This window comes from Prionailurus viverrinus, chromosome A2, assembly GCF_022837055.1.
Source record: "Prionailurus viverrinus isolate Anna chromosome A2, UM_Priviv_1.0, whole genome shotgun sequence".
In the NCBI taxonomy this organism is placed as follows: domain Eukaryota; kingdom Metazoa; phylum Chordata; class Mammalia; order Carnivora; family Felidae; genus Prionailurus; species Prionailurus viverrinus.
Window position 1 is genome coordinate 93,360,931 of NC_062562.1, and position 25,901 is coordinate 93,386,831.

Genomic DNA, 25,901 nt, shown 5'->3' on the forward strand with positions numbered 1-25,901 from the left:
TTCGTTGATCTGCTCTACAGTTTTTTTAGATTCTATATTGTTTATTTCTGCTCTGATCTTTATTATTTCTCTTCTTCTGCTGGGCTTAGGCTGCCTTTGCTGTTCTGCTTCTATTTCCTTTAGGTGTGCTGTTAGATTTTGTATTTGGGATTTTTCTTGGTTCTTGAGATAGGCCTGGATTGCAATGTATTTTCCTCTCAGGACTGCCTTCGCTGCATCCCAAAGCGTTTGGATTCTTGTATTTTCATTTTCATTTGTTTCCATATATTTTTTAATTTCTTCCCTAATTGCCTGGTTGACCCACTCATTCGTTAGTAGGGTGTTCTTTAACCTCCATGCTTTTGGAGGTTTTCCAGACTTTTTCCTGTGGTGGATTTCAAGCTTCATAGCATTGTGGTCTGAAAGTATGCATGGTATAATTTCAATTCTTGTATACTTATGAAGGGCTGTTTTGTGACCCAGTATATGATCTATCTTGGAGAATGTTCCATGTGCACTCGAGAAGAAAGTATATTCTGTTGCTTTGGGATGCAGAGTTCTAAATATATCTGTCAAGTCCATCTGATCCAATGTGTCATTCAGGGCCCTTGTTTCTTTATTGACTGTGTGTCTAGATGATCTATCCATTTCTGTAAGTGGAGTGTTAAAGTCCCCTGCAATGACCACATTCTTATCAATAAGGTTGCTTATGTTTGTGAGTAATTGTTTTATATATTTGGGGGTCCAGTATTCAGCGCATAGACATTTATAATTGTTAGCTCTTCCTGATGGATAGACCCTGTAACTATTATATAATGTCCTTCTTCATCTCTTGTTACAGCCTTTAATTTAAAGTCTAGTTTGTCTGATATAAGTATGGCTACTCCAGCTTTCTTTTGGCTTCCAGGAGCATGATAAATAGTTCTCCATCCCCTCCCTCTCAATCTGAAGGTGTCCTCAGGTCTAAAATGAGTCTCTTGTAGACAGCAAATAGATGGGTCTTGTTGTTTTATCCATTCTGATACCCTATGTCTTTTGGTTGGCACATTTAATCCATTTACATTCAGTGTTATTATAGAAAGATACGGGTTTAGAGTCATTGTGATGTCTGTATGTTTTATGCTTGTAGCGATGTCTCTGGTACTTTGTCTCACAGGATCCCCCTTAGGATCTCTTGTAGGGCTGGTTTAGTGGTGACTAATTCCTTCAGTTTTTGTTTGTTTGGGAAGACCTTTATCTCTCCTTCTATTCTAAATGACAGACTTGCTGGATACAGAATTCTTGGCTGCATATTTTTTTCTGTTCAATACATTGAAGATCTCGTGCCAATCCTTTCTGGCCTGCCAAGTTTCAAAAGAGATATCAGTCAGGAGTCTTATAGGTCTCCCTTTATATGTGAGGGCACGTTTGCCCCTTGCTGCTTTCAGAATTTTCTCTTTATCCTTGTATTTTGCCAGTTTCACTATGATACGTCGTGTAGAAGATCGATTCAAGTTACCTCTGAGGGGAGTTCTCTGTGCCTCTTGGATTTCAATGCCTTTTTCCTTCCCCAGTTCAGGGAAGTTCTCAGCTATAATTTCTTCAAGTACCCCTTCAGCACCTTTCCCTCTCTCTTCCTCCTCTGGAATACCAATTATGCATATATTATTTCTTTTTAGTGTATCACTTAGTTCTCTAATTTTCCCCTCATACTCCTGGATTTTTTTATCTCTCTTTTTCTCAGCTTCCTCTTTTTCCATAACTTTATCTTCTAGTTCACCTATTCTCTCCTCTGCCTCTTCAATCTGAGCCATCGTCGTTTCCATTTTATTTTGCATTTCGTTTAAAGAGTTTTTCAGCTCCTCCTGACTGTTCTTTAGTCCCTTGATCTCTGTAGCAAGAGATTCTCTGCTGTCCTGTATACTGTTTTCAAGCCCAGCGATTAATTTTATGACTATTATTCTAAATTCACTTTCTGTTATATTATTTAAATCCTTTTGATCAGTTCATTAGCTGTTGTTATTTCCTGGAGATTCTTCTGAGGGGAATTCTTCCGCTTGGTCATTTTGGATAGTCCCTGGCATGGTGAGGACCTGCATGGCACTTCCCCTGTGCTGTGGTGTATAACTGGAGTTGGTGTGCGGGGCCACAGTCCGACCTGATGTCTGCCCCCAGCCCACCTCTGGGGCCACAGTCAGAGTGGTGTGTGCCTTCTCTTCCCCTCTCCTAGGGGCGGGATTCACTGTGGGGTGGCGTGGCCGTCTGGGCTACTTGCACACTGCCAGGCTTGTGGTGCTGGGGATCTGGCATATTAGCTGGGGTGGGTAGGCAAGGTGCATGCGGGCAGGAGGGGCAGACTTAGTTCACTTCTCCTTAGGTGATCCACCTCTGGAGGGGCCCTGTGGCAGCTGGAGGGAGTCAGACCCGCTGCCTGAGGGGTGGCTCTGCAGAAGCACAGAGTTGGGTGTTTGTGCCCAGCGAGCAAGTTCCCTGGCAGGAACTGATTCCCTTTGGGATTTTGGCTGGGGGATGGGCGAGGGAGATGGTGCTGGTGAGTGCCTTTGTTCCCCGCCAAACTGAGCTCTGTCATCTGGGGGCTCAGCAACTCTCCCTCCCTTTGTCCTCCAGCCTTCCCACTTTCCAGCAGAGCTGTTAACTTATGACCTTCCAGATGCTAATTCCTGCTTGCTGTTGGAACACACTCCCTCCGGCCCCTCCGCTTCTCCCAGCCAGACTGGGGGGCTCTGCTTGGCCGGTGGACCGCCCCTCCGCCCCGGCTCCCTTCCGCCAGTCCGTGGAGCGCGCACCGCCTTGCCGCCCTTCCTACCCTCTTCCGTGGGCCTCTTGTCTGCGCTTGGCTCCAGAGACTTCATTCTGCTAGTCTTCTGGTGGTTTTCTGGGTTAATTAGGCAGGTGTAGGTGGAATCTAAGTGATCAGCATGATGTGCGGTGAGCCCAGCGTCCTCCTACTCCGCCATCTTCCAATTTCCCCTCTCCCAAGAGCAAACTTTAAATAAGAGATATCAAAGAAGAGTCTGACAACAAATCGTATTTTAATCCAAAGTTTATAATTTTCTTTGGGAGTGACATATGATCTTGGACTTACAGAAAATACATGTTTCAAGTAAAGAGTATAAATTGTTCAAGACAAGGAAGAGGGACATACCCAGCCTCCTTCTTTTTTCCATAGTCTCCTTTAGAAAAGACTACACCTACCAGTTTCATAAAATCCAGATGAAAACTCTTAAACACTCGGTTTTCAGTAAGAATACCAATCAAGTGTTTTTAATGGCTCCCCACTGTCAGGTAAATCGAGGGCTCTTTATTGACGCTGCTTCCCACAGTTCCATAAAATCTGACCATTCCTTATCTCTAATAGTGATAATAGTTCAGACTCATTGATCATTTGCAATGTATGTATCAGGCGCTGTGCTCATTGTTTTACTTTTCTCAACTCAAATATTAATTCCAGGAACGCTACATGGTAAATAGTGATAGTCTTCCAGGTTACAAATGTGTAAACTAAAGTTTGGGAAGATTGAGTAACCTTAGAGACTCAAAGCTAGTAAGTGACAGAGACAGTATACAAACTCAGGTCTGACTGATTTCAGAATCCTTCTCTTAAGTCCTATACTGTGTTGTCTACCATCCAACACCTCTGGAAAGCAGACACTTCATTTAATTCCCCCCTATTGTTAGGTGCTACTTTCTGTCTTCCTTACTCCCCCAGGGAGATTCAACCTCACCTCCTCTGATCTATTCATCCCAAGTCATTAACCATCACTGAGCTTTCTACAGTTCTCTGTAAATGTGTAAGTAATTTTTTTTCCCTGAAATACGTTTGTCTTGTGTTGTTCTCAGTAAGGACTCATCTACTATATACTCTCAAAGAACTTTTATTTTTTTCCAATTGGTTTGTCTTCTGTTTAAACTAAGTAAGATTACTGACAGTTTAGCACATGCCATTGTTTAAATAAGTAGACACGAGAAGAAAAGTAGAAACTTGGGAAAACTCAAGCTAAAATACGAAGTTGGCAAAATTTGACCCATACGTTTTTGGAAAGGTTTCCTTATCTGTCCAGTTCTCTTTTCATTAGATAAATCAATTGTTGGAAGGGTCTTTTTTTAAGAGCTTTGGTCACCTCGGTGTAACCTTTTCCAGAAATATATATCTGTGATTAGCATTCTGTTGTTTGGTGGAAGGCCATTAAAAACTCCTATTATAATTGTGGATTTAACTTTTTCTCCTTGCAGTTTTATCTTTTGCTTTGTGTATTTTGAAGCTTTGTTATTAGACATAGAAACATCTAGGCTTATCTTGTCATTCTGATTTATTTACTCCATATTATTATGAAATAGCCCTTTTTTTATTCCTAATAGTATATCTGCTCTAGAATCTTCTTTGCTTTATAGTGATAGAGTCCTTCCAGCTTTATTTCACTGGTGTTGACATGGTAAATCTTTTTATATTTTTTTAACCCATTGTAGCTGTATTTTAAAGTTTGTTTTTATAACCAATATATAATTGGAGCTCACTTTTTAATCCAAACTGATACTCTCTAACTTTCAATTCCAGTGTTTTTTTTTAACCATTTATATTTAATTTGATTAATGATGTATTTAGATTTTAGTTGTTATTTTGCTGTTTGTTTTGTCACTGTCCCATCTATTTTACCTTCCTGTTTTACTTTTTTCTACCTTCTTTTGGATTGAGTAGATGTAATGATTTCCTTTTACCTTCTTTGTTATCCTATTAGCTAAACCACTTTGTTTTATTAGACTAATGGTTGCCATATTGTCCACTTCTTTTTTTTTTTTTTAAATTTTTTTCAACGTTTATTTATTTTTGGGACAGAGAGAGACAGAGCATGAACGGGGGAGGAGCAGAGAGAGAGGGAGACACAGAATCGGAAACAGGCTCCAGGCTCCGAGGCATCAGCCCAGAGCCTGACGCGGGGCTCGAACTCACGGACCGCGAGATCGTGACCTGGCTGAAGTCGGACGCTTAACCGACTGCGCCACCCAGGCGCCCCACCATATTGTCCACTTCTTATCACAATCCGCCTTCAATTGTTATCTACCAGTTCAGTATTGAATAAGACCTTTCAACATATTTCTCCTTCTTGGATTTTTTGTTATTGTTGACAAACATTTTATGTATAATTTGTTACAAATTGCCCCAAACGTAGCTACTTTTTTTGCTTAAATGGTCTATGTACATTTCAACACTAACAAATATGTCTTACTTATCCTGTAGTTACTATTTTTGGTGTTTGCTCTTTTGTGTAATCACACATTTCTATCTGGTATTATTTTCCTTTTGCCCAGGGATATTCTTTAACATTTCTTAACCTGTGGGTGCGCTGAGGAATTCTTTCAGCGTTTCATGTCTTAAAATATCTTTATTTCACCTCATTTGAAAAGATATTTTCACAAAGTATAAAATTTTATTCCGAGAAGTTTTTAATTTTCTTCCATAAATTTAAATGTGATGCTCCCCTGTATTCTCACTTGTATTGTTTCCAAGAAGAATTCTTTTGCCATCCTACTCTTTGTTCTGTGCAGGAATATGTCATTTCCCTTGAGGTGCTTTTAAAAATTCCACTTTTTTGACTGATTTTTAAAAATTTGATAATAACAAGCATTGGGATAGTTTTCTTCATGTTACTTGCACTTGAGATGTTGGGAGATCTGTGGGTTTTCAGGAAATTTGGAAATTTCCACCCATTATATTTTCAAATATTCCCTCCTCCTTCTTCAGAGACTCTAACTGCATAATTGTCCAGTTGGCAATCATCTCTTATCTACTTTTTGAGCACAGAAGATACAGTTATAACTGTCTTAAGGTACTTTTCTGCCAACTCTAGCCTCTGTATTGGTCTTGATTGATTATTTTCCTCATTTTAGTTCATGCTTTCTTGATAATCTTTGATCTTAATCTTTGATTGCATGTCAGATGTTATTAATTTTTTCCTTGTTGTTGCCGAATATTTTTGTATTTCTATAAATTTCTTTAAATTTGGTTCTGAAATGCAGTTAAGTTACTTATGGTCAGATTTATGTTTGTAGCTCTTGCTTTTATCATTTGTTAGGCAAATCCAAAGTAATGCTCAATCCACAGCAAATTATTCTCTACTGAGGCAAGATTTCCATGAATTCTATACTCAGTGTCCTGTGGGTTTGTTCCATTTTGTTGGTGAGAACAGACACTCTTCCTGACCCTATATGCATGCCAGGCACTGATGCCATTAATTCTTTCAGGTGGCCCTTTTCTTGGCTTGGAGTAGTTTTTTCGTGTACATGTGCTGCAATTCAGTATGCTGAAAATTTGACGGGATCTCTCTGTAGCTTTCTTTTTTTTTTCCCCTCTGTGCAGCCTTGTGCACTCAGCATTTGCTAAGCCAAATCTATGGCTAGATGTCATTAAACAAAATATCCTCTAGTTTTCTGTGTTCCTTAGACACATGTTAACTTGGCTGACTTCCTTAACACAACAAATCTGTACTCACCCCCTTCTATCTTAACTTTTCCTATATGCTTCTAATGCCACTTGTGTCCACCCCTATTGGGAAACTCAAAACTATCTTGTGAAAATACCTCTTCCCTTGTCTGTATCTCCTGAAGGGAAAATGATTGATTTGACAACTTTATATCCTTGTTATATAGTAGTAGTTGACAATATTTGTTGTTGGGTGAGTAAGACAGAATTTTCACTCATTTCTATAACTCAGAGTTAAAGGTGCATCCCTGGAAACTGGGGGGTTAAAGAAAGAGAGTTATACCTGGAAGTTTCAAACAAAATTCCAATAATGAGGGTAAAGTGTCAGATGTGAGTAAATGAACAAATTTCCTCTCCTAGGCTATTCAGGTTTTACATACCAGTCATATCAAATATTAAATATAATATAGAGTATTTTAGGGCACCTGAATGGCTCAGTCAGTTAAGCATCCGACTTCGGCTCAGGTCATGATCTCACGGTTTGTGGGTTCAAGCCCCTCATTGGGCTCTGTGCTGACAGCTCAGGTCCTGGAGCCTGCTTCGGGCTCTGTGTCTCCCTCTCTCTCTGCCCCTCCCCAACTCATGCTCTGTCTTTCTCTTTCTCAAGAAATGAATAAACATTTAAAAAATTAAATATATATATATGTATATATATATATACATATACATACATATAATAGAGTATTTTATGTTCTGTAGTAACAGAGTAAAGAAAAAAACAATCTTTCTGCTCTTTACTTATGTAGCCATATTCTCTCTTTGACAGAGTTGAACTTCATTTTATGTGGGCCCTTAAATTGTGTAGAACAATTTCCAAAAGGTCTTTGTTCACAAGGCAAGCTTTCACTGGAAGACTAGATTATTATGTATATGGGGGCTGAGGAAGTGTGAGTAGGAGGAAAAGTAGTAAGGAAGATTTTAAAAGCCTCTCTGTCTTCTGACCATGCCTGTCCCTTAAGGTTTAGACACTCTGCTATTTATCAACTCCAGAGAACTGTTGATCCTTTTTTGTTTAAAACACATGGGCCACAATTTTAATTCTTGAAATTTTCTGTTTTTTTTTAAAGCCTGTGAAGCATTTGTCAAAAATTGAATTCAGATTGGCTCCACTATTGCCCCTGTGGCTGCTTCTAGTTCTGTGAAACTCTTGTTCATTGGGCTTAGAATATTCTCTCTTTAAAAGGTTGGTTTTGCCTCCTTCTTCAGATACTTAGCCCAGGTGTGGTTATCTGGCCACCATCTCACAGAAGTATGTTCCCTTTCAGGAACAATGTTAATGACCATTAAACATTGTACCCTCACTTCATGGGTGGGCAGTATTCTAGTACAGCATTATAACCTCACTTGATAGCTATGTGGTTTTTGCCATTCCTGGGAAATATCTTCTAGACTTGATTTGGAAAACGAAAACAAATTGAATGGGTATAGATTTCAGACAGTTTAAAATAATTTAGTTAAGAGAGACTAATCTTCAAATATATTCTCAATTCAGGATTAAATGTCAAACTTCAAGATGCTCATTTGATTGTGGCTGCTTCTCAATTTGTTCAATATCAATGGGTGTGCTTAATGGCAAATTCTGAAGTAGAAATCCCAACAGGTAATGAGTAACATCCAATTTGCATGTAAGTCAATTGTTTTAGAGAAAAGATTAATTAAAAGAAGTGGTAGGTTAATTTAAATCAAGCAAAGTCAAGCAACCATCTTCCCTGAGTTTAAATCCTGACCTATCTTTATCCTCCTTGATACAATATAGAAATCTGCATTGGATAAATACCTCCACCAGGAAAAAAAAAAGAGTTAAGAATCACTCATTAGAGCTTTGAACTGAATCTTTCCCAATAATAGATATTCTTAAATCAAACAAGCTCATTTCACCCAGTATATTTAATAGTATCAATTTGCACGAATAAGACTAAGCATGTTTCACAAGTGGGAGGACTGTGGGCAGTAGGGAGAGGAAAGTGCACCCCATAACCTCTTCTCCCTTCACCCTCATTCATATATCACACGTTCTGCCATTTATGTTTTCACAGACACATAAATGATTGCAGTTATGTAGCCACAGTGGTCCCAAAAAGCACTGGGCAGGACATTTCTGTAGTGATTGTGACAAGCTTTGATAAATAAGCCAGTTGACAACTAACTTTATCTTGGAGAAGAGAAGAACACCCATGGAAATAGTGCTTTACCCTCTCTATCCAGAAAGTCACCTGTGCACCCAAGACAAACTTTAATAAGGAGACTTACAGGTAGAAAAGATATTACTTATTTATAGTACCCTTTCTGTTTTTCTTCTTTGTCCATAGAGACTGAAAGAATTAAAGCAACGGGAATTTGCTCGAAATGTAGCTTCCAAGTCATGGAAAGATGAGAAGAAACAAGAAAAAGCACTTAAACGGCTTCACCAGCTGGCTGAGTTAAGGCAACAGTCTGAATGGTAAGAATTAGAGGTATCTCAGATGGTTCAAAACTCTCTTCCAAAAAAAAGTCTGTTCGATCATTGGGGAAATGTCAAGATAAATTTACTTGATTTACTGTCACACGGAAGCAAATTATAATTAATCAAAAGACATGCTTGAGGGCAAATGTATTAATAGTTAAAGGCTAATAGATTAGTTACTTTGGTATCTGACTCTTTTCCTTCCCAATGTTGTTAATTTTATGTGCTATTTCATGAAATGATCTAAGAATGATTCTCATGTACTAGCACTTATTCTATCCAGCTGATTTAAATGGGCCCATAGAGCTTTTTAGTAATTATTTTAAGTTTTGTAATAATGTTTATTTTGTTTATTTTTTTGTAATAATAATTTTAAAAACCTTAAGTAACAGTGCATCTTTCTGGGGAGGAAATAAATCTTCTCTGCATTTCCCTGTACATACCTGAACCTAGAATAAATGACACTTATCATTGTCTGGATGACAAAAAAAAAAAAATGATGTAGTGAATGCAGTTAAATTTACCACACCCTGCTATTTAAATTGATAATTATAACATGCATTATACTAATACATTCTTGTAGCTGAAAAATAGCTGTTTTTCATGAGCTTGGAACTGCTGAATGTTTCCAAGTGAGGAGATTGTTACCTGGAACTCAATTAAGTTTGCACATTGTGATTTGTGTTCATATGAATCATAATGTAAAACACCTAATGTAGCTAATTAATGCAGTTGGCAGCAACCTAGTGAATTGTGAAATTTATAGCTCTGTGCCACAATTTAAACCCCTGTTGTTGAAATGAAAAACAAAATGCAATAAATTTGAGAATGAATGACTCAAATAATTGAGTACCATAATATATTAGACCTCAAATTTGATTCTAAGGAAACATTTGTTTTAAGGATCAATTTATGAGTAAAAACACAGTATTCACCTTACACATATTTAGGTATTTGTACCACTATCTTACAATAATTTAATTAACTCAAGAAAATACATAGAAGATAATCCTATTAAAAATAAGTGAGAAATTTGGTATAAGGAAACAATGAAGTTTGGAAAAACATGTATCCAGAGGTGAGGTTAATATAAAAATGTATGCCCTGAGCTCCTACACAGTCATAGAAATGGGACACACATCTGGTACTGAGCTTTCCACTGGCCAATACAATGAGGATCTTATGCTATTCGAACACAGTGTCAATAAGATATCAAACTGTCCTTGTCAAAAAAGGATTGAGAAGGAAAGGTCTAATGATAATTATGGTAGCATATAGGGAAAAAATGTGGGGAATATGTTAATTCTTGAGTGATTTATTATGAGATTATTATGATAATATAAAAGAGGGGGCAAATCTTACTGTAGAGAGACAACCTTTAGATAGGTCCTTTCAGCCCATGCAACAAAAAATCTTAGTAGCCTTAATAAACATATATCCTTTTTTTATTACTGGAAAGTTGTCATGCTTCTACATTTCTTTATTTTCCTATGGGAGATATAGTGATGGTGATGATGATGATGCTTCTGTTTAAAAATTCTGAGTTTGCCATGCTACCCGTTAAGTGTTTTCCAAATTAAAACAAATGAAAAATTCTACTCGATTAAGGTTGAGCTGAAAATCATATTAACTAAACAAACACAAACTCAAGCTCATTCCTTATAGGATAGACAGACTTTCTAGGTTCTGTTTGTTTGTTTGTTTTTCCCTCATATTGTTAGGGAAATGATAGGTGTTAAGCTTTCCACATGCAAAACATGGAACTAGGAAAATTATTACATTTTTTGCTGTTACCTGTCCTCTGCGCTCCAGATAATTGTTCTTTTTGCTTAAGCAGCCTCATGGCCTAAGGGAAGTCACTTAATAGAATTATTTAATGTTTTCATTTTGGCAGCTTACTTGAAAAATGAAAGTAAGAAATAAAATGAAAAAGAAAAAAATTATCTGTATTCCTCTCCTAAACAACCTTTCTCTGTCCATGATTCTCATAACAAGGTCTTCTCAGTAGGATGGTGCACATAACAAGAAAATTCTCTTATGATTTCTATGGAGAAGAGAGGAGAATTTACTAGTGGTAAGAATATTGCAGTTGGACTGATGAAAAAAAATGATGGCAGAAAACTATTGATGAATCTTATAAAGGACAGTCAACTTTGGCCATTTCTTGGGAAATTCAGCCCAACCTTGTTCCTTAGCAAGCCCAGTTACTGCATGGGGGTGAAGAGTCATTCGGTTTGTAAACTTGTACATGTATAAATCTAAGTATAGTGCATATTAATATGGATATTTTTTCCAAATTTAAAAAATATAAGATCACTGATTCTGAGAATATAAAAGATGGATCATGTTATATCATTTAAAGAAAATATGCATCAAACATATTTGATATGTTTTGTTTCCTGGTTGGAAAGTATTCTTTTACAAGAAGATAATTAAATAGTGCATGTTTTTATTTGTCAAGAATTAGAATTTGGGGAGACCTATTAGAATGGACAATCTATTAATAAGTATGAAAGGGCTAACTTTATAGTCACTTTTTTATTATAAATAAAAAATAATTAGGTAGACAATAGAAATAAATTAAAAAAAGTTCTAGAGAAAACAGTGAAATTGTAAGTAAGGATATAACTATAAAAATTAAACTTTAATTATGTTAAAAGGCATAAAGTAGTATTAAAATAATAGAATTGAAAACCACAAAGATAGAAAATTAGGATTTTTCTAAAATAACAAAAATTAACTAGATTTATGATAAGGGAACTTAAAGTTTAGAAAGCAATGAGATAAACAGTTTAAAGCATAAACCCTAGAGGTAGAAAAGATTAATAATGAGGATAAAATGCTACAACTTGTGAAAAAATATAATCATAAATGTAGATTGGATTATACAGTAAGAACAAAAATTAAGGACAAGAAGAGCAAAATATAATATAAAAACAATAAGAGTAAAGATGATTAAAAATATTGAAAAGAATATAAAAGGGAGAAGCTTGCACATTAGAGAGATAAATTGTCACATAAAACAACCATACAGAAAAGAACATTTAGACTAACATAAATCAAAGCAAGAAAATACACAAAAGAGTGCCAGGATAATAAGAAAAAAAATATTATTGAGGAAAAAATATAGGTGGATAATATAAAAATGGTAACATATCTGTGTCATAATGGAATCATAGAAGCAGAATGCTAATATCCATACACCAGGCTTTTGAAATAATTTCTAAGTGCAGATAATATCAGATTAATTGACGTTCCTAGAGAAGGTAACTTAACGAAGTATAGCTCCTACTTAATCAAAAGTGTGGCTACTAAATATGGAAAAGAAACTCTTTAACACTGAGACAAAATTCTGAGCTGCAGATCTTTCTGCTCCCTTACCCTTCTATCCCCAGACTGCAGGCATTTTAAAAGACCAATATCTACAGTTAACCTCTCTGCTTTCTATTTTCCTTTCTGTTTGAAAGAAATACTGAATAAGCCACACACTATCTTAGTGTGTTCCTTTCTATTCCTCATACCAAAATGCCTCAACAACCTCTCTAAAGAACATAAAAAAATGATTCACAAAAAGAAGATTAATGTAATGAGTAAGAAGAAAGTTTTCATTATGGAACAGTTACTGAAAATTTTCTGAATTTATTTTCCACAAGATTCAAGGGACCAGTATAATTCTAAATTTGTTTATGAAGAAGGAACAATCTGAAATTGTTAAAAAGTGAATAGTGGCTGAAACTATGATAAATTAAAATCCATATGAGCATAGTAAATGAAATATTGGATATTGTAAAAAATTGAAAGAGTAAAACAGAAATTAAAAACAAGAAATTCCTTCTGAACTAGAGAAACAGACCAAAGACACGAAAGTATTGAGATAAACAATAAGACCTAAAAGATATATTCATGAAAGCCAACACATTTAACATATAAATTCCAGCATAAAAAGCTAAGACAGAGAAGAAGCAATAATCAGAGAAATCAGAGAAGAAAATACAACTGAGCTAAAGAAATTGAATTGAAAGTGCCCAACAGTACTAGTGAAAATTAACCCAAGAAATCAATCTGTAACTCTGGTCTGGTAAAAACGTCATATATATATGTCATCTAATATATGAATATATATATATATATATATATATAATCTAAAATAACAATATATTGTGGATAGTACTTACAATAAAAATGTAAGTTGTAAATATTATAAATATATATAAATGAAAAAGAAAATTACAAATCACACAAGTGCACAACAGATTCCTTTCAAAAATGAATAAAAGGAGGATTAGTAAGTATTTTTCTGTGATATTAAACATGTAAAGACAATGAAGCAAAGTACCATAAAACCTTGGATTGCAAGCAGCTTGTTCTACAAGTATTCCACAAGACAAGCAAACATTTCTAATAAATTTTAACTTGACAAACAAGCAGTGTCTTTCAATAGGAGTAGTACCTGATGCCAACTGTCACATGATAACAACTGAGCCAATGGTTCTTAAAATTCGCTTTGATATACAATTGCTTTGGATTACAAGCATGTTTTTGGAATGAATTATTATCGCAAACCAAGGTTTTATATACATGAGATTTGGTGGACAAGAGGAATGGGATTCCAGAGTTCTGTGCTGATTGGCCAAATCAGTGATAGGTGAAGGCAACAAGAAAGAACTTCTCAGAAAAGGGCTCAGAAAACATACCTCTCCATTAGAAGTTAAGCTACCTATGGAAAAGATAACAGTTTATTAGTATTCTTTACTCAAGTAACAAATGAATGAATACAATAAAATAAAAATCTAAACTAGAAAGAAGCAAACACACATATCCAAGCATGTAGATAAAGAAAAGGAGAAGGAAAAGAAAGCCATCTCAAAGCAAAAGATCAGATGAATGATGTGTTTTCTGTTGCCTTCCACCACCCCACCTCCGCCCAGACCTTGTTTTGTAGTAGAGGTTTTAAGGTAAACACAGAAGAGACAATTTTAATCTAAAGAGTTTCATCTCTTCGGTGTATTGCTATTTCTAGTTCTCAGATTGAATCACAAATTAAGCTCAGCAGAATGAATAGTCTTTACAAAAGCTGTTAAAAGGTAAAACAAATGTATGCAGGAAAGGTAGAAAGAAAGTATTTGGGTGAGGAAGATGCAAAAGAAAAGATTTCAAATAATTGAGATACTGAGATGGCTTGTAAATGTGTGTTACTTTTTTATGCATTTGTTATAATTGGTCAAAATGATGATAAGTCATGGAGAAAGAAATAGTCACACTTTTCCAAAGTAAGCAAACATGAAGAAATTTTAAAACCAAGGCAACAAAAATTATGAAATGGTAGCACTTATACAAAAAATGACATTAAATATATATTTTTACACTTTGGAAGTGACTTTTAATTCCATTTTATTTCTTATTTAATGGGAGGTCACTGATTGAAAAACTCCTTGTGAAAGAATGTTAAGTCTATATTTCTAAAAAAATTGATAGGTTCTGCAGGACATATATTGGGATGTAAATGCAGTACTTTATTTTCTTTTGCAGCACTAGCATAGATATCCACATATTATTGCTTCTTGCTAATTTCAAAAGAGCACATTTAAGTGATGCATTTTAGAAATGGCCTCTATGAAACATAGATATACCGAGTTACATAAACACAGTGAAATGGTGATATTCCAATAGACATAGTTTGTAGATAGCATAACTCATCATAGAAACACTAAGAAATGTTCACATATACATGAGATTTCAAATCTAATGTCTTAATCATTTAAATATTTATTGTGTCTACAGTGTTTCTGGAAATGGACCAGCATACAAAGCTCCCAGGGTAGCCATAGAAAAGCAACTCCAGCAAGGAATTTTCCCAGTTAAGAATGGCAGAAAGGTATCGTGCATGAAGAGCACTCTTCTCCTTAAAGGAAAGAATCTCCCCAGAAGCATTTCTGATAAACAGCGGTCCACCATGCAAAATCGACACCAGTTACCAATGGACAGACGTTATTTATTCGGAAATCGGGTGCCACAGACATCTTCAGACCTCAGCAATGCAAATCACAGGACAGGAGTATCATTTTCTTTTTCCAAAAAAGTACATCTAAAATTAGAGTCTTCAGCATCAGTTTTTAGTGAGAACACAGAAGAAACACACGATTGTAACAAGTCCCCCAGCTATAAAGCAAAAGAAACTGCAGAGAAATGTAAGTGCCGCAGGTTTGCAAGTGAGGACGTACCTCTTACTAAGGAAAAAGATATAAACATCACACCAAGCCATCTGGAACATGTTTTACACAATACCTTTTCCATCAGCTCTCAAATCGTGCAAGACAAAAATGACTCTATTGATGAAACACTGGAAGATTCGATTGGCATTCATGCTTCATTCTCTAAATCTAATATTCATCTTTCAGATGTGGCTTTTACTCCTTGCAGCAGAGAAAAAGAAATTCGAGGTACACCGAAGAACACTTCAGAAAACTGCATTAATCACTCATGCCAAGCAAATGCTTCCTCCAGCTCACCAAACATTTACAGGCACAGTGATGCCAGGATATTTGAATGTCTGGATGAGTTTCCATCACTGGAGCCAAGTAAGCAAAACAGTACAGTGCATCTGAATCCCAACTCCAGAATGGAGAAGAGAGAAAAATCTTTAGATCAAACAGAAAGAGTTGGCAAAAATGCAACAAGGCTTGTAAGAGAAGCATGTCCACATGACGTGAAGTCTAAACCATTGCCTTTTCTCCATGTACAAAGTAAGGATGGCCACACCACTCTCCAGTGGCCCACGGAACTTCTGCTCTTTACAAAAACGGAGCCCTGTATCTCTTATGGATGCAACCCATTATATTTTGATTTTAAGCTTTCTCGGAACACAAAGAGTGACCATGATTCAGAGGACTTAAAAAGAGAATTGATTAAGGAGCCCTCAGAAATGAAGACTACAATAGAGAGCCAAGTCTCAGGTTTAATCAAAGACCAACAGAAATTGATCCAAGAAAATGATCAATCTCTGAAACCAAAGATGATGATAGCTAATCCAGATTGGGAAAGTTTCCGGAGAAAATGTAATTCGGGCTACAGTGATTCTGAGCCAAATATGAGTAAAGATAATTTTAGTGCAAGTGATTTGGAAATGAAAAATCCTGAAGTGCCTGCTTTCCTTGATATCTCTCTAAAGAAATGTGTAGAAAACAATGATAATAGTGATAATGGACTTAAGGAACCTTCAAGGACCCATTGGCAAAGCTGTCAAAGGGTAGTTCTAAATGATGTAAATGAGGGCCTATCTTTTTCTCCTTACATCTCTAGGACTAAAGAACCAAAACTGATCCCTTGCGATCCTCATTCAGATTTTGAAGATGCAAATCAATTTACCTGGAATTCTAGTCCTTACCCAGTGAGGGGTCATAGTGATCATGGGAAGGACTTTAGTGTAATTGTGAATAGGAACCACATCAGCATGACCAGCAGGGTTTCTAGATGTAGAAACCAAACTTATAAGAGAAATTCTCCAAAGTTGTCTCTGAATCGAACTTCTAGCCCTTCAGACACATACGCTGGCAGCACAGCCAGCTTGAGAGCTACTTGTTCAGTTCATAAGTCCAGTGACAAGGGTAGAGGCAATTTGCTGTACTTTTGTAAAAGAGAACACAACCCAGTTGAAAGGCACAAAGGGAGACACCAAAACCCGAACTGCCTCTGCGTGTCTGAGGAGTTAGCAAAGAGCGCCTGCCTGCCATCTGAAATACAGAGAGACCGCAACTACAGATTGTGGGAATCATTTAAGAATGAAAAATCCTCAAAACATAGATACAGTCGGTGCAGAGAAAGATATAAACTGGGCAAAAATCAACAGCAGTTTTCAGGGCCCAAATCCAGGAGAATCACCCATTGTGATTCTAGCTCACAGGTTTCCTGTTCCGGAAATAGTGAAGAAGCACCAAACTGCCAGGGACCTCAGCACAGCAGATTGGGCTCTTACTCAAGAGAGAGAATTTATTGCTTAAGTAAAAGCGAGAGAAGTCAAGAGTCATTGGACAGCCCTCGTATTTGTGACCTAGGAAAAGTAAAATCCGTGCAGTATAACTCTGGGAATATCAGCTGCCTTCTAAGAAATTGTTCTACCAGCCCTTTAGAAAGCACAGAGTTGGCCATTACAGGAGAGAGGACACCCCTGACAGCCAAAAACCTTTTAGAAAGAGCGCAAGCCAAGAGGTGTCAGGAACAATCAACTAATTTTGAGGTCTCTTCAAAGAATTGTGAAAATGAATCAGAGGCTCATTCACAAATTCAATGCACAATTCAATTCACGCCACTGGGCTGTAACAGACCCGCACTGCCTTTGTCTGAAAAAACACAGAACACAAGTAAACAGAGAATTGATAAAGGCAGTACAATTCAAAGAACTATTGAGAAAGACAAAGTCAAAAGTTCACAGACAAACAATTTTCATGTTTTAGTAGATCCTGATTGCGATAACCATCTTTCTAAAGGTATAATTCATGTAGTAGCAGATTCACAGTCACCAAACATGAAAAAGAACCCAACAACAAAAGAACCAGTAAAACCTTTAATTAGCGAAGTCCAACATTATATTCAAAGCCGTGACCCACTACCAAATGATTTCCCTGGTGCTTTTCCATCTAATAGATATACTGGTGTTACTGATTCCACAGAGACCAAAGAGGACCAAATAAATCCTGACTTACAGGATGTAAGCATGCATATGAATCACGTAGAGGGGAATATAAACTCTTACTCTGACAGAACTTTGCAGAAGCATGACAAAGTAGAAGATGAATTAGAAGTGTGCCATAAATCTAGCTCTCCCCCCTTAATTCAGCAGCCAATAACATTTTCTCCTGATGAAATAGATAAATATAAGCTCTTACAGCTACAAGCCCAGCAGCACGTGCAGAAACAGCTCCTCTCAAAGCATCTTCGAGTTGTGCCTGCCTCGGGGCCCACTGCCTTCTCTCCGGCCTCGGCCGTCCAGACGGTACCAGTTCACCAGCGCACCTCCATCACCACCATCCACCACACCTTCCTGCAGCATTTTGCTGTTTCTGCCTCCATAAATTCCCATGGTGGTCCCCTCCCTATAGCTCACCTACATCCTCTTTCCCAGCCACATTTTACGCCGTTCACGTTGTCACCTCTGACTCCGACCATCATCCCCGCACACCCCACTTTCTTAGCGGGTCACCCGCTGCATTTGGTCACTGCTGCCCCCTTCCACCCACCGCACATCGCGCTGCAGCCCCTGCCCTCGGCCGCGTTGATCCCTGCATTGTTTGGCCCTCACTTAAACCCAGCCACGGCTTCTATCATCCACTTGAATCCTTTAATCCAACCAGTGTTTCAAGGTCAAGATCTTTGCCACCATTCTTGCTCGAGTCAGATGCAGCAGTTAAACGGAGTGAAAGAGGCCTTAAATGTACCAACGCACTTGAACTGATAGGTGTCGAAGCCCCTCTTGTGGATAAATAAAACAAATTGTCACTACCTACAAAATGATATATTTAAAGTGGTATGACTATTGTAAGATTTAAAATATTGGTGCCAACTCAAAATGTGACTAGTATATACATGTAAGAACTGAATTGCCAATACTAAAATAGGAGCATTTTAAGAATATCTTTTAACTTGCATAAATAACAGAGCAAATTGAAAATAACTTTCTGGACGGTAGAGGGAAAAGCATTAAGGGTCTGTTTGGAGGAGTTCTCATATAATGTTATAAAATGATAACAGAAAACGTTCAGGCAAATCATTGATATTACAAAACAATCAAATGGAACGTAATATTGTATGTTCTAGGGGGTGTTGAGCAAGTGAGTGAATTGCACATTTGGTTTGTATGCATCAGACAATACTAAAAGATCAGAGAAATAATTCCTATGGTTAACTGTTATCTAGGCTTTCAATCAATATAATCTGTTTCAATCAAAATAATTTATATTTTCATAGGAAATGATTGATTCAAGTTGGAAGCTACTCTTCAATGAAAAACAATCTTCACACACATTGTATTGTGGAGTTTCTGGAGAAACTGGGTTATCTTCATTTCATACACATCTGTGTTAAGAAAATTTTGTAACTGTAAGAGTCACCAATATCTAAAATTAAGAATGTTTAATAATTTTTGTATAAGAAAACATATATAAGCTAGCATTAATATTTGATAATGCAAAATAAAAAATAAAACATACTCAAGATTTTAAATATATTGGTTAATATTTCAAATACTACAGGGAATAAAATATTAAGTTTTCTTTATTCTTCTACTCAGAAATCTTACTGGGTTCAGCCAATAGTATGCGTAAGTAGAGAGGTAAAGGTTTGGAAATGTCAGAATTTTTACATCATAGTTATTGAGAAAATCTTATAAATAATTTTGTGCATTTTACTCAATTGGAGTAGATATATCAGTAAAACACATTGAATGGTGATGAATAAAATCACCATTAATGTAATTTGGCAAATGATCTTAAATATTTTTTAACTTATTCAAAATGTTTTCTTGGTCCACAGAACCTGCATTTCTTGCATCACTATTCTAAATGGCCCCTCAGTTAAATTTATTATTTTATATTCTTAAAATGAAAGACAAACTCATGTGACTGCACGTTTCACATAAACATGGGTTTCAGAGAAAATCAACTAAGCGGAAATGGAGTGATCAGCTATCTACTGTGTGTATGATGACATCAGCTCTTCTGTTACATGAGATGGGCAATGGGCATCTTCTTCAGCCTGGGCTTCACAGGAAAGAGAGCTATCCTCATTGAAGGCATATTGTGTGTCTATTATGTAGAGTCAGGCTAAGCACCTGGTCTACATTATTCCATTTAATCTTCACAAAGGTATTTTGAGACTAATATTATTCCTCCCTTACAGAGGAGGAAAATGGAGTTGAGAGGATAAATTCTTAATACTTGGTAAATAGTAGGAAAGAATATCTTTGATACTGGTAATAGAGACAGACAGACAGAGACAGAGAAAGGAGATAATGTCATTTTTAAATTGTAACATAAAGAAAATATATAGTTCCTAGGTATCACCAGAAACTTGCAAGATGGGGATTTTGACTGAGATATGGCAGCGAGAATGTCTAACTTATCTAAAAAGAATAGAAAATGGAAGAAAGGCATCAAATAGCAAAAACACAACAACAAAAAATCCTCTGTATACTTGCAGGGAACTTCATAAAAATCATTATAAAAGAACATTAATAAACATTAGGTGAATCCAGTAAAATGAAATAAATAGAATATTTATTATAAAAATAAATGACAAATGGCCCGGCCGATTAAAAAAATATATATTAATGTGGATGACTATTTCCTAAAACAGATTACAAATTTCACATAGAGCCAAGCCAGAGTAATTATGGGAGTACACTAAAAGTCCTATTATGAGAAAGAAAGTACCTGATTAATTTTTGTAATTGTCTTTGCAACAATTTAATCTCTTAGAAGTTAGATCAGAGAACCTCTATTGGGCACTTCATTTTGACTAATAAGGATAGATTGATATGAGTTGATGGCATGGAAATAACTTTTGTCTTGTATCATCAGTGATGAAAATGTTCACTGGATATACTATCTTGAACTATGGTAAAGCAGTCGTCACCATTTAAAGAGAAAATAACTTGTACCCCAGAGTGAGAAATTGTAAAAGTTGTGGCATCACATGAGGAAAGCTACAATTATAAATATTGAATAAGCAGGAAAAAAAATTAGTCCTTTAAACAATCCAATCTGAACTGAATGGGGAAAGCATTCAGAGTAATTGTTAAACTGCGATAAATCCGTGGATCAAAATGAACACAGATTAGGTTAATGTCTTTTTAATATATCACTTACTGGAAATATCAAAAGAGGTTAATATTTTTGCTTCTCCTTAGTGCTTACTGGTAGGGGCAGATGATCTCATGAAACTAGCAAACAAGCAAAATGGCAGTGTGACCTAAATCTAATTTCATTACACTTTCTCTCTTAAGCGGGAAGTTTTTCAAAGTGGATATTACAAGACAAATATGGATGAGGAATTTGGAACATATCAAGAAAATCATTTCCCGGCCAATACAAATGATTTTGAATCTTCATGTTTGAATGAATTTCAGCATAGAGTACTAGAATTGCTTAAAGAGGCCCTCATGATATCAATTGTCCTTGAGAAAAGATGCAGAATAGAAGAGAAGCTTGAATATCTTTGGAGTATCTTTACATTTATAATGGGAGGAATATTGAATATAGATATTACTGATTTAAAAGTGGGCATATTTATGAATAAAATGTGAAGCATAATGTTTTATGAAAAGGAACTATATGGTAACTATAACTGGTACATTAAGAACAAAGAGTATAAATACAAAAGCATTTTATTTCTCATTTGTCCACTTTATTTTCATTCTTATTCAACAAATACATACTTAGGGCCATATCCTAGACAGTAATCTAATTGCTGGGGATATAGTAATGATCCAAACTAATGAAAATAATGTCATATAGTTTAATTCTAGTTGAGTCATGCCAACAAAAACCAGAATGGACAAGTGAAATATATATTATGAAAGATGATGATAAATGCTACTAAGGAAAATAAATTGGAAAGGCAGATAAAGTGACTCAGGTGGGGGTAGTAGGTAAAGCACTATTTTAAATAGAGTAGTCCAGGGAAGCTTCACTGAGAAAGTGTTATTTCAGCAAAGACCTGAAGGATGTGAGAGAGTGAGCATTCTAGACTAAGACAAGACCAGGTTTCAATAAGCTTCTGGGTGTGCTTACCATGCTCAAGAAATAACAGGAAAACACTGGCTGGGAAAGGTTTCATGCGAGAGAATTATAGGAGATAAGGTCATAGAAATAATTGTGGAACAAAATCTTGTAAGATCTTGTCCACCATTTTAATGACTAGCTTTTGTTGTGAGGTGAGAAGCTACTGGATATTTTGGCATAGGAGAAACATGATTCATCTTAGATTTTACTAGGGTCACTCAGCTATTGCATTGTGAATAATCTCCAGGGGAGTAAAGTTTGGGGTAGGGAAGCCAATTAGTAGATGGAATGCAGACAAGAGAGGCAAGGACTCGCTCAGCAATAGTCTGGTGGAAATGTTGAGAAGTACAAGACTCTAGATTTATTTTGAAAGCAGGGCTGAGAAAATGTGCTTCATATTGAGTGTAAGGTGTAAGAGAAAGAGACAAATTAGAAATGCTGTAATAGTTTTTGCACATGGGTGGATTTACAGTTAACTGAAATGGGAACACTGGGAGGAGCAGAGCAAGAGAGGATCAGCTTAAATACTCTGTGTGAAGTGTCTAGTCATTATAGAAGTGGAAATACTGAGTTGGCAGTTGGAAATATGGATCTGAGTAGAGGTGTGAAAAGGACATACACTTTTGTGAATCATCAATGCGTAGTAAGTATATAAAAGCCATTAGCTTTAATACTATTATTAGGGGTAGGTAGGGTGGAAAAAAGTTTCGAAGACTGAGCCCCAGGTCACTCTAAGGGTGTATGTAACAGTTCAAGGTACTAAGAAATGAGATCATGATGGAATTCCAAGTTACATAGGAAAAAATCAGAACTATATAAGGCAAGTGATGAAAGTGATTCAAATAAGTGAGGATGATCAATTTTGTCACATGTTGCTGAGTCAAGAAGAAGATGGAAACTTGAGTATTTCTTCAGTCATGTAGTGCTCACCTGTCGCCTTACTAGAGACATTGTGGTTGGGGCAAAAAATAGTAAAATACATGGGGAATTTTACAGAGAGACATTGTACGAGTCTTATAAATATCCTTATGGATAATAGTCAGCACTGTGTGATAAATGTTTTATAGCCAAACAACTATACCTAGGGAGTAGTAAAGCCTGCATTAATTCCAAACTGGAGAGAGGGTTGTAGAGATTGGTTATGAGGCTTTGTATTGCACTCAGTCATAAAAACCTCCATAAAACATAGACAAAATCATGGAACAATTGTACCAAAGAGGAGAAAAACACAAACCCAAGAGGAATAGCAAATATAGTGAATGGCAAAATACAACATGAAAAAATTTTAAAAGCATAAAATAGGGCAAAATTTGAAAGGTTAAATTGAACGTGAACAGATGTCAGATCCTACGTTTTTTAATTAAAAAAATCTTATACACATACAGCCTAACTTCATCAATAAAATGAAGGGCTTAGTAGATTATCAACTCCATATAACCTAATGATGTGAAAAGGCTGGTGAAAAAATTTTGACCTATTAGGTTGTACTGAAGGAATCATACAGAATTGGAAGACGGATTTCTTCTAGAACTTGGAAAACACACAGCACTTGTGAAAAACCAAGTGTTGTTCTGGGACACTATTTAAGAGAACTATTGGCAAACTGAAGTGTGTCCACAAATGGCAGATTTGACTAATTAAGACCAGGTCAATCTTATGTTTTCACACTCATGAATAACATGAATTTGGTGAATTAACAAAAATTAACTGAAAAAAATCCATTTCATATACTTCAGGAGAATGTTGAGTTACATGGTTATTTAATTACTTCAACATATCTCAGACCATTTGACAAGCGATATTTTACCAGACATTTCCATGAGAGGGGGCAGACTAGATTGAATTCCCAAAGATAATAATGTCAGAAATAGGTTTTCTTCCTGTAGACCATCCCATAGAACTAATATTCTAAGGAACCAAATCTGGTAGATACCATGTGAAAAATAAAGACTATGTGTATTCCAAAGAAAAGAACACTTGCCGAGGAAAGAAGATGAGAATTAACCTTCTAACTTTACATGTCTGGTTGGTAGCATGGAAGTGTGTTTGTGGAAGATAGTCTCTATTCTCTTCAGGGCATAGAGAGTAGATACTACAAATAAGTAGGTTTTGACTCGACATGAAGAAAACCTTAATAAACTGAGTTGTTTGTATAAAGTTGTAAAATCTCCATCACTGAAATATCCAAGTACGTTTGTACATTTGGTTGAGTAAAATGTGTAAGGATTTTCAAAAGAGTTCTACTAGAATTTTGCTTGTTATCAATGATCTACTCAATTGTCCTCTAGGATAATTTCCAAATTTCAGGTTGCGGATTTATAGTGCTTAGTTTGGGATTAATTTTTCCTTCTGATAATACTCAAAATGCCTTTCTTGCTGTGGAGAATATGCTGAGCCATCCTCTTTCTCAAAATTAGTAAGTGTGGGCCTGAACATTTTTTTACTTAAGTGAAATACACTCTGGAAGAAAATGAAATAGAATTCTAAATATATATTTAATTCTAAAATGGATCCTTTAAAAAAATGTCACTGTGATGAATTATATTTTCAGTACTGTTTCCTTCCATTCACATAAGTATTTGATAGTTGATTTTTAGCATTAAATGTCTGTTATACTCATTGTCTAATATTTATGGAGTAATTCTTTTCATGGGATTATTCTTTCACATTTCTGGCTCATTGAAGTATTTTTTGTAACTGTCTTAAATTATAAATGCTTAATTAAAAGCTGAAAATGTTTTAAGAAAGTCTGTGTAATCTTTACACACACACACACACACACACACACACATGTACAAACACACATGCACATCCACACTATATATTTTTCTTAGACACTAAGAACCAGTCCACCAATAGATAGCCTTCCTGGACTCAGGGTATGGTTAAACAAAATAATTCTTTGTATGAAGAACTGGAAACTTGGGGAAGTTCATCTTTTTAATTCCCTGCCAACTCAGCATGAAAAAAATACAGTGGGATTCAAAAACTGTATTTCAATATTCCCTATGAGTTCACCTTTATATATGTTACAAAACATAAGAGATGATTAGAAAACAGGAAGTAATTTGTAAAGCTCCGACTTCCCAGGGTCTTTTCTTAGGCAGATATTTCACAGAGCTATCCCCTAAAAAGTTTTGATTTCATTTATAGAACCTGGATTTGATGGTGACTTTTTTTTTTTCTCAGTTTCTGCCAGGATTTAACAGAATCTCCCTAGTATCTTTGAATTGAAATATATTCAAAGAAATTAATCCTATAAAGCTTTCCAATTGAATGGAATATTTAATCAGTAAAAGTACTCAGGTTCATATTGCTGGGTTGGGCTATTTCCTTCATGCATGAAGTTGTTGCTTACTCGCACAGTTCCCAATGATGGCAGTCACACAGCTTCTAAACTTGACCATGATACTTGTAAACGATTAAATGCCATCATGCTTTCCAAGCGTTTGGAACAGTAATTGGAGATATGGAGATGCTCTAGCCTTTAGGGTACCACGTGTTATCCGAATGTTTTAGATATATATGAAGGAAACATCCAGATGTCCTCCCCAGGCTGCGTGGCGAGTTCACTGCCTCATTATTAGTGAAATAACATTGCTGGTCATCTCAAACAGGTAGTACATTTTTCAATTTTCCAGGAAAATTGCCCCAGAAGTTTTCAGAGAGATGGTTAAACATTCTGAAGAAAAATTTGTAGATGTCAAATCCAATTTTCTAAAAGCACAATAGAAAGAACCCAAATCTCACACATCAGTGTACGTAACTAATGTACTTAGGGGCAAAATTGGCCTAGTGCTTATCTCTGCCTTAGCAGGACTCATGAAGAGATTTAATTTTGAATCTTTAAATGAGTGAACTCCAGAAGAGAACTGTGCTCTTGTTGGGAAACGGAAAAATTATGAAAAAGCAAGAGGGTGACCACTTCCATATAGTAGTCAAGAGTTTACTTCTCTTTGAGTCTGACTGAAACTACTTCAAAAAGATAGGAGTTTCCTACTAAAATATGAGTTCTCCAGCCAATAAACCTGGGTCTAGAGGATTTTCAAAGGTTATCATTTCATTCCAGCAAAAATATTATCCACTGCTTCTATTAGGTAGACATTTGAAGGTGATTGTTGTATTGCGTTGGATTAAGCTATATTAAAATGGAAGCAGTGGCTGAATCGGTAGGGTTTAGAATAAGCCAATATTAGAGAGATAAGCCAAAGGGGCTTTTTTTTTTTCA

At 36.0% G+C, this 25,901-nt stretch overlaps 1 protein-coding gene across 1 annotated transcript in view; it reads left to right on the plus strand.

Annotated features, from left to right (window-relative positions):
- Positions 1-18,436, plus strand: part of ZNF804B (zinc finger protein 804B) — a 510,289-nt gene extending 491,853 nt beyond the window's left edge. Inside the window, exons 3-4 of the mRNA XM_047851012.1 lie at positions 8,767-8,897; positions 14,682-18,436. Of these exons, the coding sequence (XP_047706968.1) occupies positions 8,767-8,897; positions 14,682-18,348 (3,798 nt within the window). The 3' untranslated portion in view covers positions 18,349-18,436. The remainder of the gene's footprint in view (positions 1-8,766; positions 8,898-14,681) is intronic.
- The last annotated feature ends 7,465 nt before the right edge of the window (positions 18,437-25,901 follow it).